Consider the following 18,056-nt stretch of genomic DNA (forward strand, 5'->3'; position numbering starts at 1 on the left):
ATCTCTAAAGAGTGTATGGAGGTCATTAAACAAGCAAGAAAACCCACAACAAGGCATTGTTATGCTAATAAATGGAAAAGGTTTGTTTTCTACTGCCAGGCTAATCAAATTACGCTGCTAAAAATTGCCTCCATACAAAACATTGTAAGTTATTTACTACACTTACAAAAAGCAAATCTTGCTTTTTCTTCCATTAAAATCCATCTCACTGCAATATCTGCTTATCTGCAAATTACACATACAAAATCGCTTTTTAGAATCCCAGTTATCAAAGCCTTTATGGAGGGACTAAAAAGAATCATACCCCCAAGGACACCACCAGTACCTTCGTGGAATCTTAATATTGTACTAACACGAATCATGGGTCCACCATTTGAACCCATGCATTCTTTTCAAATCCAGTTCTTGACTTGGAAAGTAGCCTTTCTAATAGCCATCACTTCTCTTCGAAGAGTTAGCGAAATACAGGCATTTACTATCCAAGAACCCTTTATACAAATACATAAACATAAAGTGGTTCTCCGTACCAATCCACAATTTTTACCAAAAGTCGTATCACTGTTTCATCTAAACCAAACTGTGGAACTCCCAGTCTTCTTTCCACAACCAGAATCAGTAGCAGAAAGGGCATTGCATACATTAGACATTAAAAGAGCGCTAATGTATTACATTGACAGAACAAAACAATTTCGAAAAACAAAACAATTGTTCATAGCTTTCCAAAAACCTCATGCAGGTAACCCTATATCCAAAAAAGGCATTGCCAGATGGATAGTCAAATGTATTCAGACCTGTTACCTTAAAGCTAAGAGAGAATTACCCATTACTCCAAGGGCACACTCCACTAGGAAATATACCAATGACAGAGATTTGTAAGGCAGCCACCTGGTCTACGCCCCATACATTCACTAAGCATTACTGTGTAGATGTGTTAGCAACACAACAAGCCACAGTAGGACAGGCTGTACTAACTCCTACAGGCTGACCACCGCTTTTGGGGAGATTACTGCTTTATAGTCTATGCACAGCATGTGTATCTGCAGCTACACATGCCATTGAACGGAAAATGTCACTTACCCAGTGTACATCTGTTCGTGGCAAGTTGCGCTGCAGATTCACATGCGCCCTCCCACCTCCCCGGGAGCCTGTAGCCATTTTAGTTGCATGTAAATTGTAAATATGTAAATAAATGTTCCTTTAATACACACTATGTATATACATTTCTACTCCATTGCATGGGCATCTTTAGTATCCTTACTTTACCAACTCCTACCTCACCCTTTGCGGGAAAACAATCTAAGATGGAGTCGACGCCCATGCGCAATGGAGCCGAAAGGGAGGAGCCACTCGGTCCCGTGACTCGAAAAGACTTCTTCGAAGAAAAACAACTTGTAACACTCCGAGTCCAACACTAATTGGCAGGATAATGCACAGCATGTGAGTCTGCAGCGCAACATACCACAAACAGATGTACACTGGGTAAGTGACATTTTCCATTCGCACCATATACGAAACCGTGAATAAATATACATTTGTTGAACAGGCTTAAAGACTATGGGGGTCATTACAACCCTGGAGGTCAAATCTTGGGTATTTTGACCGAGGTCGCACCGCCGGGGCCAGCGGTTTCCCGCCACATTTGCCCTGGCAGTGATAATTCGCCTGGCCCAGGGGATTAAGAGTCCCCGACCGCCAGCCTTTTCCTGGCGGTTTGAACTGCCAAGAAAAGGCTGGCGGTATGGGGAGTCGCGGGGCCCCTGGGGGCCCCTGCACTGCCCATGCCACTGGGCACTGGCATGGCACTGGCATGGGCAGTGCAGGGGCCCCCTGAGAGGGCCCCATGCAGATTTTCACTGTCTGCTATGCAGACAGTGAAAAGCGCGACGGGTGCAACTGCACCCGTCGCACGGCCGCAACACCGCCGGCTCCATTTGGAGCCGGCTCCTGTGTTGCGGCCGAGATCCCTGCTGGGCCGGCAGGGCGGAAACCAGGTTTCTGCCCACCGGCCCAGCGGGGATCTCATAATGACCGCAGCGGGAGTGCGGCCGCGCAAGGTCATAATGAGGGCCTATGTATATAATTTATTATGATGAAATAGTAACTATACATATTTCCTAAAGAACTATACATATCTAGAATATTCACAATCAGATTATACATTTTTATCAACACAGGCATATGCAGTTCTTTGCTGTTTGGATATGGTGGTTATGAAGGAAAGAGACAACTCTTGAATAGTCTTCTGAAGGCAGGATAGTTATTCATGTATCTTACATTTGGGGGTAATGAATTCCATAATTTGTATGCTTGAACAAAGAAATACCTCAACATCCAGTCTAGTCTTTCTACTGCATTTTTCGCAGATATGAGTATGTTATAATTGAGTTTGGAGGTGTACCTGACTTTGCTCTTCTGAAGTGGTGGTTCTAACTGTGCTCATAAGCCAACTATGTCATTTGCAAATGCAGATATTTCTGGCCCCTGCCAACACTTTCCCTTGAAGTAGAAGACATTTTGCTGCCTCGTATTGTGTAGTGTAAATATGTACATAGGTTGTTTATGCTTAGTTTGTGCCTGTGGACACATACATCTGTAAAATGCTGAGGATGGGATATGTATTACTCTATACTTGAAATTACCGGTTTTAGAATATAGTGATCATGTACTATGTTTTGAAAAGGTAGATTACACAAGGTCTATGCTTCTTGGGCTTTTTCAAATACGTGAGTAATTATAGAGCCCCTTAGCAACATCCTTACGTCTGGCGTGATATCAAGGCACATGTTACAGTCAAGCCAAGTGTAAGGATATGAAACAATTCATTCATTTAGAGGTCTCTAATTAATCACCTATTGATATGGGGGGGGGGGGACTGTTATACATCCATACGTGGACCAAGTGTGAGAGACTAGATCTAGCTTCGGTATTGTAAGTAGTTTTCTTTTTTTTCTTTTTTTAATGGAACATATCTAAGCAGAATGTTGATGAACATGTTACGTCATTTGATAATTATTGGCTTACTTTAGGGTTTATCATGAATGATTTGGAATTTCCTAAAAAAATAAAATAAACAAAAGAGAAGTGATCATAAAAACAACGCATTTTAGACGTATAGTATAAGGTTAAGGTAAGTGCTTTATAATTTTATGGTATGAATACACTAAATAGAGTCCACCAAAAAAACGATACATTGCAGTTTTTTAAATTCTTTGTCATTCACATTAATAAAATTTAGAACGAGGAGAAATGTAATGAGCTGAGCAAAAATTTAAACAATCACAGCAACGTTATTCCACTTCGTGAGCTACATATTTTATGTATTTGCCACTTAACTTGCTTGAGAAATGGCGGCAAGTAAGTATTTGTTTTAAAAAAAATCAAATTCGAAAATGATATTGTAAACTAGCTGCCATTTAGTAGTTTTAAGATATTAAAATGCGATGTTGTTTTTTGTTTTGCCTTGCATAGCCCTGATGAAGTGACAATATGTCACGAAGTACAGGGAAATGACATATTTGGAGTATTAAATAAATCCAGTAATTTAAATAAAAATGGTGCCTACGGATGCGTGACTTAAGTTAAATAAAAGGTGAATTCTGAACAGGTGTATATTTAAACCTTTCTGGTAGGCTAGCAAGTTGGTGCTGAATATTAGGTTATCCAGAAGATGGTTACGGAGTTTGGATGGTTGACAAAAGACCTGCTTTCAATGTGTCTGTTATTTTTATTTTTTGAATGCGTCATATTTGGCAGCGATTACTTCTAGTGTCTTTTTCACAGTTAGCGAGGTACAGGTTATCTTTTTAATTAGATGTGGATTCCAATATATAAGACTTTGAGGAAGATACATACCATTTTGAGGTGAATTTATGCTTCTAGGGGTAGCCATTTAATGGCTATTTAAATCATTGTCTCACGGTCTGATTTCTTAGCGCCTAAAACAAGTTAAATATCTGTATGAGGTATAGGATTGACAGAAGCTATGATTTATTTTGAATGCACCAAAACACTAGCTTCTTTACCACCTACAAGGGAAAGAACCATTACTTGAATTGCTGTCCTAAAACTGTGGGAATGATGAGATTTCAGCTCCTGTAGAAGGATTTGGGAAAGGCGGTCGATTTTGTAAGTAATGACCATACAACCTCAATTTTAGGCTTGGCCTGCTCAATGCTTGCACTGTGCTTGCAAAATCTCTTGTATTTTTCAAAAAACAAATCTTAAAAGGGCCTTAGATTCCCACCGCCCAATACTTACTTTTACTTACCAATTATCTGGCTCTCACGTCACTTTACTTACCATTGGGTGGCTCCCGCGACACTTGTTTTGTTGCTGTGCAGCACCTCCCCCGTTGCCTCAGTATTCCGCATGGGCTTTGAGTCTTTGTCCTGCCATGGAGCCTGGACCAAGTACTGCTTCCAGTGGCCAGTGTCCTACCATTTTAGGCTCCTACAGGTACTTTTTTTTTTTTTCTTTTTACTTTTCGACATGCACTCTTATTGTTGAGTGCATGTCTCTGCACAACCCCTGCTTCACCTCCACTTTTTACATTTTGCCCCCCTTTTTAACCCATTCTTTTTTTATTGCAGGTGTATATATAGTGATAACTCAGCCTGAAGATATTGGAGCACTTTACACGCTTTACATGAGCCCCATTCACATCACACAAGGACACTTTAAATGTTTTTTCTGTTGGGCACAAGAAGATTAAGTGATCTGTTCACATTTGCGATGAATGTTGAAGACAACCATTCTGATGACTCTCTATATGTCTTGTAGTTGATAGCAACAGACAAGTCTGAGGGTGTGAAGCTAGCATAGGAGGAGGAGGATCGTAGTCTCACACTTTCTTTGTTTGTTAAATTTAGAGGCGGCACAATCTTTCGTTGATTGTTACAATTGGACATTCCGACACAGGAGAGGGATCACTGCTTGACCACGCGGAGGTAGACACATTGTTTTAATCTATTTGTGTTCTTTCTTTGTGAGGGGAGTGGTGGAAAACTCTGGTTCATCAAATGTGCTAATGCAGTTCCACAGTTCAAACTTATATAGGTGCTCTATCCATTCACCAACTATTTATTTTTTGGCTCTTGGACTGTAGCCGCGGCACACAGCAGAAAGGAAGGAGATTAAGCATTGGCAAAGCCAATAGATTTTGCCCATGTGAAATGTATTGGCCTTGTCATTATAGATTAAGCCATGTTGCACAGCAGCTCAACTGCTGTGCAACATATACAAAAGTAAAAAAATATATATATAAAAAAATGCTATGACGCATCCTGCAGTGACCGCGTCCTAGCACTTTAAAAAATTTTTTAAACCATGTCACATAACAGGTCGACTGCTATGCAACATGTTAAAAAAAACAAAAAAAACCATTGACAAAGCCTGTAGATTTCGCATTGCAAAACCAATTGGCTTTGCCAATGCTTGTTGTAGAGTTTTTCGTTTGTGGAGGAGGGTTGCAAGCAAAGGACCTGTGCTCACACTGATATAATCATCCTCCTCCTAATGTGAGATCTACACCAGTGATGAGTAGACAGGGCTGCAGTGTCAAGACAGTGTGCATATGGGACACAACGCAAATCTCCACAAACCCCCTTTACTCCCTTAAGCATCACAACACTCAAGTAGGAGTCCTAGTTCAGGTGTCTGCTCAGTGCCAGTACCAGCTTTGTTGCTCCTGTCTGCCCTGTTGATTCTGCTACTGCTGTGTAGTGTGGCAGAGATTTAGAATAGGCATAGGGTTAAACTCATTTAGATAAAAGGGAATCTGCAGTTTGATCTCCAATGTTGAGGCGTAGGGTGATGTATAGTGTCATAATGCACTACCTGTAAGAAGCATAGCACTGTCCCTTTTATCTTCCGTAATTTATATCACACCAGGTCTCTTGTTGGATCTTTTTTGTTAAGCACTATTATTTCTTTTGAGGTAATGAAAGGCTATTAAACTAATTATTAAATAATCTTAAAGGGTATATTCCTGATGGATAGTCTAACTTTTAGAACATCCCCAGGCTGGATCCAGAAAGCTTTCACAGCAGTGCGCTGGCAGATGACACAGTGAAGCGCCACATAGACTCCTTTCTGCCCTGGGAGTGATGAAGCAAAGCTGTATATAAGCTCCATCCATGAGCACTGACATTCATTTATTTCTTTTCAAGCCCACATATGCGAATTTGGTGTTCCACTCCTTTTTTGTTAATCAGATTGATGATTTTTTGCAAAAAAAAAAAAAATCTTAACTAGTATGCAAAGGAACAATGTCCACTCCCGAATTTACAAGATTGAAACCTTTTTGTGACTGCCAAAAACAAATGTTGAAGAGAAATCTACACAAGGTTTGTCTTTGGTGTTTGGGTTCGAGACAAGACTCCATCATCTGAGGACTGCACCCTCATGAACCCAAAGGCAATTCAGGACCATGAAGTAAACATGTACATCACCTAGTATCAGAAGAAACCACTCTTGTCCCACTCAAAGTTAAAAGGGTGGACTTGTTTCCGCTCTCAAGGCCACTCTCGGGACAGATCCTCTTTGTGCTAGCAGCCTTCTGGTAAGACAAAGTCAAAATCAAAACAGAAGCAAAAGAAGGCCAGGCGGGATCATCCCCATCCTGCCAATTTATACCGTCAGAGAAAATATGAAAATATGTCACTGTCCTACTCTGCCTCGCTCCAGATTATCAATCGAGGAGCCTATTCCAATATTGGCCTGGGTGCACCCGTATGCAGCTCAGGGCTTGGGGACTTAAAATTCCTGTCTCTGGAGGTTAAAACGAATGTACTTGCAGACATGTTGCAGCCTGGCAGGCCACATCTAAGCCCTTAATACAGTTTAATGAAGTTAACACACATAATTTGACAATTGTTCTAAACCCTGTTCTTGCCCACTGGTGAATTGTCAGGTTGCCAGAAACCACACATGGGTGCCAGAGAACCCTAATTTGTGATTAAACACCCTACTCCAGAGAATCTGGTGGTAGAGGATTCTACCTGCAAGGTGAACCCCAGTTCTTTCCCCACAAGCCACTTCCTGCACAGAGAAGCTAAAAGAATCCTGGCATTCAGGAAATACATGTTCTCATCCTCCAGCCTGGCCTTAAGGTTAGTCATTGCCAGCTGCCTACTCAGGCATTACACACACACACACACACACACACTCACTCACTCACTCTCTGGCATATGGTTAGTAAAATCTCGCTGTTAGTCCCCAAGGAGTTATGGGCCTCCCTTGCTCACACCATTCAGGATGCAGCCAAATATGTAATCCATCCTGGTTTAGACATCACTGATTGCTTGGGCCTAGCACTAGTTTGGTGCTCTCTCGTCGTGCTTTGATGCCCCTAAGGGTATGCCTTTCGAGGGGTCTTGCCTGTTTGGTGAGAAGGATGATTCTGCAATTGAACACTTCAAGTAGAGCTAGACCACTGCACGTTCTTTGAACTCTTGACCCCTGCCAGACAGTTTCCTCAAAAATGTAGATTCTCTCTGGGCTACTCGTGAGGTCAGGTGTTCAGGTAACATAAGGGGTCCCTGTCCTGCAACAATCAATACAGTCCTGTTAGGGATGAGATCAGACGGGCAAAGTGCAGTTCCTAGGAGCAGAGATCTTCCCAGTCCCCCTCCCCTGCAGCCTCAGCAACCAAACTGCTTTAGCTTGCCTTTGGTGGCACACAACCATCCTTTGGGAGGCAGGATCAGACATTTCCTCCAAGGCTGGCAAGCGGTTGCATCTGACAGATAGGTCCTTCAGATTGTTCACCCCATCCATGTTTGAGGACCCTCCACTTGTATCATTTGACATTCTAGAAGTATAAAGTGGGGAAGGGATTGCTACTTATTGTTTTGGTTTACTTACTGTGGCATTGTTCCATAGCTATCCCAACATATGACTCTAAACGCCTGATACCTACACCTTGGGTTATACACAATATCATGGAGGATGATTTTAATATTTACCTCTGTGGACAACCCCACATTGTTACATGGGACATGAACAGACTCCTTAATAAATTTAAACAGAGTGCAGTTCGCAAAACAGTCAAGTGGTATGATGCGGACATTGTTCTACTCCAGGAGACCCTATTGGTGGGTAACAAATGCTCCTTTATACCTAAATATGTCTACACTAATGTTTTTATGTGAGCGTCACTAGGGGTGGCCATATTAACACATATTAGGCTACTGTGTGTGTATTCTCGGGTATGGCGAAATACACAAAGGAGATACCTTACCATCATCAGTACTCTGTATCTTAAATTCATGTCTGCAATTAATGTGTATGTCCTCCCTGGTCTCCCCATCCCTGCTTGAACAAATAGGCTGGTTGGTTTTGCAGCTACCAACTGGCAGACTACTTATTGGTAGGGATTTGAATGGATTAGCTGACTTGTGGATTGACAGTTCAGAGACTACAGCGAACATTCTTGGCAGCCTACAGACCTTGCAAAGTTCCTGACTGTAATGGGTCTGTGTGACACCTCGCACCATTTTTATTCACATCATGTAGACTGTACGTTTTACTCTAGATCCCATGGAACCTTCTCACGATTAAGTTAGAAGAGTCAGAGACCTACTATACACAAAACATCAGCTCAGTAAAGTTGGTATTAAAGATCTGGGAGGCTCTCAAGGCACATATTAGGGGCAGGAGTATTAGTTACATAGGGGGATACAATAGGAGGCTAAACGAGGAAGTCTCACCTAGGATCTTGAAAAAACATACCTGTGCCTCTTTCACTTTGTGTCTCTTTTCTTTGTGCCTCTGTGACGACGAGCGTGGAATGTAGAATGGTGAGTGTTGTCTGGGAGATAGAATGTGGTGGGCGACGGTTGAGGCAAAAGGAGGCGAAGAGTGGAGACGTGTCTGGGGTGGCCGGCACAGCTTTGGTGTACGCTACCAGTAGATCAATAAACTCATCATTCCAGTCCTACCATGTTTGAGGATCATTCTAACATTGGCGACGAGCGGGAGCTGCTGAGCGGTGTCACAATTCTGTGCTTCATTATTTAGTGTGCGGCAGAGGACGGAGGCCGGATCTGCTGACTAGCATCGACGGCTATTGCCTGTTTTGAGGCGTGGCTACTGCCTGTTTGGAGGAGTGTCGATATTGCCTGTTTGGAGGCGTGTCGCTTTAATCGTCCAACTCCTTCGATCGTCGGTCATGCTGTCCGAAAGGCACATTTAACACATACGTCTGTGTTGCTATGGCAACAAAGTAAAGCGGGTCCCTTGGATCGTGATTTATCTGCCTTGCGTGCTGTTCAGGAAGGCATCTGTCTCACTAGGGCAACAAAGTGACTGAGGGAATACTTCTAACAAGCGTGATATCCAGCATCTACATTGATATTGTGCAGTTCATGAACATTTTAGCAGACATTTTGAATCTGGGGAATTTTGAGTGAAAGAAGAAAGGAATATAAGAGAACAAGAAGAATACTTTATTATAGTATTTTTCTTTCCTTACATTCATTAAAATTCCCCATTTACAATTGTCATGTCTAGTATTCAACCTCCACCATTTTTTTTTTTATCGGAACCCGGCGAACCACCCATACAATGGGAATTGTGGATTGACATGTTTGAAGCATACATGGAGGTTTTGGAAGATCAGGAATGTTCCCCAGAAAGATACTTGACATTATTGAAGCACAGACTTGGTGCAGTTGGGTTACGTGAGTTTAAGAACTTACCGCAGATGGATAATACTGATGAAGTGGATGTATACCAGCTTGCTAAGAAACAACTTCAGGAACGTTATGGCAGGAAGGTTAACGTGGTGTTGGAACGATATAATTTTTATTCAAGGATGCAGCATGACGATGAATCCATTGACCAATTTGTTGCGGCACTTAGAGGATTAGCTGTTACTTGCAAATTTGAGCAGACATCTTATGACCAGGTTTTAAGAGACCAAATACTAGTGATAACTAAGTCTCACAAAAAACAGGAGAAATTATGGTCATGCAGCAGTGACTTAACACTGAAGGGTGCAGTTGATGTGGCAAGAACCATTCACGTATCCAAGAAGTGTACTCTAACTGTCAGGAAAAACTTTCATGGTTCTGAATCAGAAACTGTTGCAGTTAGCTCAGTGAACAAAGATTCTAAAGGGTGTGGGAAGAAATCTGATTGGAAAAAAATGATGCAAAACAATGCTATAGGTGCGACGCTGGGGATCACCTAGCTAATTTCAAGAAATTACCAGCTCTGAGTAAAATATGTAATGCATGTAAAGAAGTGTGTAATTTCAGCAAAATATGCAAAAACAATTCAAGAGGCATAAGTTATGTATCTGAACATGATGAGATGGATGAGAATAGGATTCAAGACATTGTTTTGAGTGTCGTAAAGGATAATGATGGTGTAGAGTGTAACTCTTCTAAGTTACCTACTTGCAAACTACTTACTGAGGTTACGGCAATGGTTGATTCGTGTGCTTCGTTTACCATTATGTGTGTCGATATGTTTAAGAAATTATGGCCTGGTAGGGTATTGATTCCAACAGACGTGAACCCAGGTAGTTATACAGGTCATAGGATCCCCATAATGGGTTATGTAAATGTACACATTGAATTTCAGAGTAGGCAATGTGAAGGTAAACTGTATGTGGCAGAGAAGGGTCAGTTAATTCTTGGTTGGCCACATATTAAGAAATTGGGCATGAAGATTGACTCTACGAGATTAGCTCCAGTGTATACTGTACTTGAGCACGATTTACAACCGGAATTAATCTATCTATGATGAGTTAGAAAATAATTTTTCTGCAGTGTTCTCAGAATCTTTAGGTAAGCTTAATGGATTCAAACACCAAATCATATTACAAGAAAATGCAAGTCCTGTGAGACATAAAGTACGTAATGTTACTGTGAATTATAGACCTAAACTTAAAAAGATGTTGAAGGATTTGTGTGAGAGGAATATTATCGAACCAATTGAGAGTTCGGATTGGATCTCTACAGTAGTAATATCTTTTAAGAGGAATGGAGATCTCAGGATATGTGTCGATTTGAGGTCTTTCAATGAAGCAATCTGGATTGACACATTTCTGTTGCCGAATTTACAAGAATTGGTATCATCTGTATGCCAGGCCTTGGTATTTTCGGCCATTGATTTATCCAGTGCTTATCATCAGATTGAATTGGATGATAGTTCTAAACATTACACTGCATTTATAACAACAGAAGGTGCATTCCAATATAGAAGAATGCCTTTTGGCCTTGCTAGCGCTTCTGCTATTTTCCAGAGGAAAATTAATAGAATTTTCAGTATTGTACCAAATGCAAGAGTATTTCAGGATGATATCCTGCTTTATGGCAAGGATAGATCTGAAGATGACTATGTGTTGAAAGATGTTTTGGTCATACTTCGTGACAATGGGCTGTCTGTGAGGAAGGAGAAATGTACATTTGGCCAAAGTCAAGTAGAGTATTTAGGTCACATCATTTCTCAAGAAGGAATCCGTCCTAAAATAAGTCACGTAAGGGCTATTGTGGATGCTCCTGAGCCAAATTGTAAGGAGCAATTGATGTCATTCTTGGGTTTCACAGAATTCTATTCACGTTGTATAATCAATCAATCAATCATTCATTCATTTGTAGAGCGTTCTTCTCACCCTCGAGGGTCTGAAGACGCTGAAGTGGGGGGCGGAGATGCTACTGCTCGAACAGCCTGGTCTTGAGGTGTTTACTGAAGGTCAGCAGGTCGCGGGTCTGTCGTAGGTGGATGAGGGGGGTGTTCCAGGTCTTGGTGGCGAGGTGGGAAAACGATCTGCCGCTGGCTGTAGTCCTGTGGATGTGAGGAACGGTGGCAAGGTTGGGGGAGTGGAGTTGACAGTTGGGGGTGTAGAAGGTGAGTCGTTCATTGAGGTAAGCTGGGCCAGCGTTGTGGAGTGCTTTTTGGGTGTGGGTGAGGAGCTTGAAGGTGATCTTTTGTTGACAGGGAGCCAGTGTAGGTCAGAAATGTGGATGTGGCGTGGGATGTCGAGGATGAGGCGTGCGGAGGCGTTCTGTATACGTTGTAGTCTTTTCTGGAGTTTCGCCATGGTTCCCGCATAGAGAGCGTTGTAGTCCAGTCTGCTGCTGACAGGTGCCTGGGTGATCGTCTTTCTGGTTTCGGTGGGGATCCACCTGAAGATCTTGCGGAGCATGTGGAGGGTGTTGAAGCAGGATGATGAGACGGCATTGACTTGCTTGGTCATGGTGAGCGATGAATCCAGGGTGAATCCCAGGTTGCATGTGTGGTTGGTGGGCGTTGGTGCAGTTCCTAGGTGGCCGGCCACCAGGAGTTGTCCCAGGCGGAGGGGGTGAAGCCGAGGATGAGGATCTCAGTCTTGTCCAAGTTCAGCTTCAGGCAACTGCTCTCCATACAGTCGGCGATGGCCTTCATTTCGTTGTGGAGGTTAATTTTGGCAGTGGTGGGGTCATTTGTGAGTGAGAGGATCAGCTGGGTGTCGTCGGCATAAGAGACGATGTTGAGGTTGTGTGATCGGACGATAAGGGCGAGCGGTGCCATGTAGATGTTGAAGAGGGTCAGGCTGAGGGAGGATCCTTGGGGAACACCGCAGATGTTTATGGTGGCTTCGGATTGGGAGGGAGGCAGAGTCTCTGGCTTCTGCCGGTGAGGAAGGTTGTAATCCAGTCCCGGGCTTTGTGGCGGATCCCTGCGTCATGGAGGCGTGTGCATAGGGTGTGGTGGCAGATGGTGTTGAAGGCGGCCAAGAGGTCTAGGAGGATGAGAGCCACAGTTTTGCTTCTGTCTAGCATGATCCTGATGGCGTCGGTGGTGGCAATGAGGGTGGTCTCAGTGCTGTGGTTGCTGCTGAAACTGGATTGAGACGTGCCCAGAGTGTTGTTGTCTTCAAGGAAGCGGGTCAGTTGACCGTTGACTATCTTCTCAATGACCTTCACCAGGAAAGGGAGCAGGGAGGTGGGCCGGTATTTCTTGAGATCTCTTGGGTCTGCTTTGGGTTTCTTTAGTAGGGCGTTGACTTTGGTATGCTTCCAGCTTTCCAGGAAGGTGGCGGTCTAAAAGGAGCTGTTGGCGGTCATTTGGAGTTGGGGGGGCGATGATGGAGCTTGCTTTGTTGAAGACGTGGTGAGGGCAGTGGTCGGATGGTGAGCCAGAGTGAATGGTGCTCATGGTTTGAATGGGATCATCATCGTCGTTGATGTGGGTCCAGGAGAGCAGGAGGTTGGTGTGGCTAGGGTCTGGTGAGTCAGGGTTTGTGGTGGCAGCAGCTGTCGTGGGGGTCGAGGTGTTGAAGCTGTCGTGGATGTCTGTGATCTTGCAGTGAAAGAAGGTGGAGAGGGAGTTGCAGAGGTCTTGCGAAGGTGGGGTGTCGTTGGAGCAGGACCTGGGGTTGGCGAGTTCTTTAACGATGTTGAAGAGCTCTTTGCTGTCGTGTGCGTTGTCATCGATGCGTTCCTTGTAGGAGGGTCTATTGGTGGTCCGATGAGCTTGTGGTGCCTGCGGATGGTGTTCTTGAGGGCTGTGTGGTTGGTCTTCGTTTGTTCGTGGCGCCACTTCTTCTTGAGTTTTTGGCACTCCCATTTGGAGGCCTGAATGTCGGCAGTGAACCAGATAGCCTTGGTGCTGGTGTGGTTGTTGGAGCGTTTCTTGATCGGGCAAGGGTGTTGGCGCAGTCATCTATCCATTGTCTGAGGTTGTGGACGGCTGTGTTGGGGTTTGCCGGTGTTGGGTGGTGGGGCTCAGGCGAGGGTGGAGATCAGTTGGTTTTCAGTGACCTTGTTCCAGCTGCAGCGGGGGATCTGTTGTGAGTGATGGTGCGTGGTGGGCTTCTTGAAGGTGAAGTGGACGCAGCAGTAGTCTGTCCAGTGTAGTTCGGTGGTGTGGCTGAAGGTGACGTGGCTGCTGGCGGAGAAGACGGGGTCCAGCGTGTGGCCCGCGGGTGTTGTGACGACCTGTTTGAGACTGAGGTTGTCGAGCAGGGTGGTGGAGTTGCTGTCATTGGTGTTCTCAAGGTGAAAGTTCAGGTCGCCAAGGAGGATGTAGTCCGTAGAAGCAAGGGTGTGAGCGCTGATTACGTCGGCGATGGAGTCTCTGAACTGCGGCCAGGGTCCTGGGGGTCTGTAGACAAGTGTTCCTTTGAGGGTGGTGTTCGGCGGCGACGAGGGTGTCTTTGGTGTTGCTCGAGATTCTGATGGTGTTCCTGTGGACTATGGCGATCCCTCCTCCCGGTCTGTTGGTGCGGTCTCTGCAGGTGATCTTATAACCGTCCGGGATGGCTATGGCAATGTCGGGTTCCGAGGAGGGGTTCATCCAGGCTTCTGTTAGGAAGGCGACGTCTGGGAAGGATAAGATGAGCAGGTCCCTAAGTTCGATGGCATGCTTGTGGACGGAGCGGGTGTTGAGGAGGATGCATCTGAGGTGGTTACGTCCGGTTCTGGCGGGAGGGGCGGCTGCTCGTGGCGTGGTGAAGCTGCAGTTCCGGCATGAGAATGGTCCGTTGGTGAGCTTTGGGTTGGCTTGGGAGCAGGGTTCTGATCGGCCGGAGTTGAGGGCATGGAGGGAGTTGGCACTGTAGCAGCGTCAGATGGCGTGGGGATCGCGGGGGCCAAGGGGTATGGCCCTGGGCGTGGTCCAGGCGCAGACGGGCTTGCGCGCCAGCGGCGCAGCCGCACAGCGGCTGCCATTAAGAAGGGGAGGTGGGAGGTGGGAGGGAGGAGCAGCTGGGAGGCGGGAGCAGTGGGCGAATGGGGGTGCGGGGCGGGTATGCAGCGGCGGGACAAGGGAAGAGGGAGAGGGCAACGGAGTGCGAGGGCTGAAGTTGGGAGAAAGCAGCTGAAAAAGGAGAAAACGGTTAAGGAGAAGGCAAAAAGGCTTTAAGAAAAAGGAGAAAAAGGCAGAAAAAAGGAGACAGAGCAGTGAAAAATACAAAAATAAACAGTCACAAGACAGACACACAATACTTATGTAGCAGCAGCGAGGGCGGGGTAAAGCGCATGGGCGCAATCAGGTGGAGCTACGCGGCGTGCGGAGCCTCTCCTGACCAAAACAAGGTCAAGGGTCTAATTATAGAGAATTATGCAACCAAAATAGAGAACTTGAGAAAGCTATTGAGGAAAAATGTTCCATTCGTGTAGGGTAAGGATCAGTCTATATGTTTCAAACGTATTAAGCATGAAATAATACAAGCCCCATGTTTGAAAGCCTTTGTAACCAACATGGATTGTGAGATTGCTGTTGATGCAAGCAGTTATGGCATAGGGGCACAGTTATTTCTCAAAAGAAGGGTCATGAGAAATGGATTGTAGCCTATGCTTCACAAACACTTTCGCAATCCGAAAGGAACTATTCAGTGATCGAGAAAGAAATGTTGGCAGCATCTTGGGCTGCGCAAAGTTTCCAGTTGTATATATGGGGGAAGAAATTCAAATTGTGCACGGACCATAAACCATTGGTCAATATTTTACGTCCTGTTGGTGGGAAGAATTTATCACCAAGACTTGCAAGACTTGCTTTTATTTTACAAATGTATTTTTTGGAAGTGGAACACATTCCTGGGAGGTGCAATGTTGTAGCTGATGGGTTGTCACAATTGCCAATCAGAGGTGAGAATGTTGATGTGGAATGTGATGTTGCGTTTACATATGAGAACGTGTTGTCTGGTTTGGAACCGCATGAGGGGTTAGAACGAGGAATTTTGAGGGAACAGGAATGGGATCAAGAAATGGTGAAAGATAATGAAATGCAAGTGGTGAAAAATTACATATTGAATGGCTGGCCCAGTGAACGTATGCTGAGAGGTGAAAGTGCTACTTTATGGAAAGTGAAGGATGAGCTCAGTGTTTGTGGTGAGATAATTTTAAGAGGTGATAGAATTATTTATCCGAAGGGAATACGGGAAGTTATTGTGAGGAAGAGTCATATTGATCCTAGTGGTATGTCAAGGAATAAATGGAAAGTGAAGGAATTTTTCTTGTGGCCTGGAATTGACGTAATGATTGACAGATTTGTAAGAAGTTATTTAGTTTGTGCCCAGAGTGATAAGAGTGCGAGATCATGCACAGCACCTTTAATACCAGTGGAGTTACCTGATAGGCCTTGGAGGACGTTGGGAATTGATTTTATGGGGCCATTGCCTACTTTGCCAGCTAAAGAGGCTTATGCTATAGTCTTGTTGGATTATTTCTCAAAACTGCCAGAAGTAGAATTTGTAAACAAAATTTCTACGGAAACAGTAATTGAATTTTTGGAGAGTGTATTTTTCAGGGAAAGGGTACCAGAAGTTCTAGTGTCAGACAATTGAGTACAATTTACCTCAGCAAGAATGTCGGAGTTCTTGAAACGGAATGGTATAAAACATGCTAGAGTCGCTTTATATAATACTTCTTCGAATGGTCAAGTTGAAAGATTCAATAGAGTAATTAAAGAAACAATACAGTTGGCTCTTAAATCTGGTATTCTATGGAAACGGTCCTTTTGGGACATGCTTACATCGTACAGGGTGACTCCCCATTCTGTGACTAGCAAAATGCCTTTTGAATTGTTAAGTGGAAGGAAGCCGTCCACTAGTTTGGTTCCGTGGTGGTTGATGGAAAGGAATCATGTGAAATTTGGTGTGATATGTGATAAGGGAATGAGAGACATGGTGCGTGATTATCAACTGCGTACCAAATCGTATCATGGTATCAAGTCCAATGTGTGTGAATTATCAGTGGGACAAAGAGTTTGAGTCAAGTTGCCTGGATTGTCGATAAGGGAAGGCCACGTTGGCCAGAGGCAAGGAAAAGTGTTAAAGGTTTAAGAAACGCAGTTCAGTTGGATGATGGCAGAAACTGGAATGTGAGACGGTTGTCTGTTTGTAGGAATGGAGGAGAGAGTGTTGATGGATGTTCAGAGGATTGTAATGGGTATCTAATGGTGGAGGGTGTTCCGGATGTGGTGGATGGTAATGTGCAAGATGAAAGTGGTGGTTCCGAGAACGGTATGTTATGACATAGTGGAAGGGAAAGGAAGACACCTGCCTATTTGGATGACTATGTGACAAACTAATTATATCATTCCAGGTATTTGTTTAAATGTTACTGTGTATAGTTAAACCAAATGGAAGTTTTGTAATTGATATTGAACTGTTCCTTATCCATAATCAATTGTTATTGAAGATTGTATTAAGATTTTTTGGGGGAAAGATGTGTGACGTCGATCATGGAATGTAGAATGGTGAGTATTGTCTGGGAGATAGAATGTGGTGGGCAATGTTTGAGGCGAAAGGAGGCGAAGAGTGGAGACGCTTCTAGGGTGGCCAGCACCGCTTTTGTGTACGCTACTAGAAGATCAATAAACTCATCATTCCAGTCCTACCGTGTTTGAGGATCATTCTAAAACCCTCCTTTCTCTGTACCTCTTTACCTTATGCCGCCATCTCTCCTCCAGCACCTCAACACCCTCCTGTGCTTGTCCTCCTCCTGCCTCCACTGCTCCTTACCTGCTCTCTGCGTCGTCTTCCCGCATCTTCTTCCCATGTCTCTTTAGCCCCACCCTACTGTGCCTCCCCACCCGCAGGACCTGCTTAATGGCAGCTGCTGCATGACCCCATCGTTCAGTTGCCTAAGCCCCAGTTTCCCACTTACCTGGGACTGGTCCTCCGACCAGTCTTAGGCCCTTTCGGATCTGACCTCGCTGCTGCTGCTCTTTATGCCGCTGTGTCTTCTTCTTGCTTTGTTGTCTTTCTCTCACACTCCTTTTCCTATTTCTTTCACTCCTTGCCGTTGCTCTGTGCCTCAATCTCTCTGACGCCTTTCACCTCTTTCTCTCACTCGTTTCCATCACTTGTGCCTATTACGTTCATGCTTTGCCTTTTCTTTGGGCCTCTTTTTCTTGTTTCCATGACTCGTGCCACTTTCCTTCACCCTTTGCCTTTGCTTTGTTCCTCTTTTCTTTGTGCCATTTTACTTTGTGTCTCCTTTTTTTCCTCAGCCCCCCAACCCCCTCCCACACTTTTCCTCCTCCCGCCTCTCCCGCTCCTTTCCTGGTCTCCCATGTCTTCCTCCCATGTCTTCTTCCTGCCTCCCCTTAACTTTATCAAC

General features: G+C 44.5%; 1 protein-coding gene across 4 annotated transcripts in view; it reads left to right on the top strand.

The window, feature by feature from the left end:
* The window catches only part of SMARCD3 (SWI/SNF related BAF chromatin remodeling complex subunit D3), a 2,604,506-nt gene that overhangs the window by 589,060 nt on the left and 1,997,390 nt on the right, over positions 1 to 18,056 (top strand). Inside the window, exon 2 of one of the 4 annotated variants that reach the window (XM_069210705.1) lies at positions 4,869 to 4,946. The exons of the other annotated variants lie outside the window; for them this stretch is intronic. Coding sequence (XP_069066806.1) covers positions 4,869 to 4,946 — 78 coding nt within the window. The remainder of the gene's footprint in view (positions 1 to 4,868; positions 4,947 to 18,056) is intronic. 4 annotated transcript variants of the gene reach the window in all.

The sequence above is a fragment of the Pleurodeles waltl genome, chromosome 10, assembly GCF_031143425.1.
Source record: "Pleurodeles waltl isolate 20211129_DDA chromosome 10, aPleWal1.hap1.20221129, whole genome shotgun sequence".
Taxonomy (NCBI): domain Eukaryota; kingdom Metazoa; phylum Chordata; class Amphibia; order Caudata; family Salamandridae; genus Pleurodeles; species Pleurodeles waltl.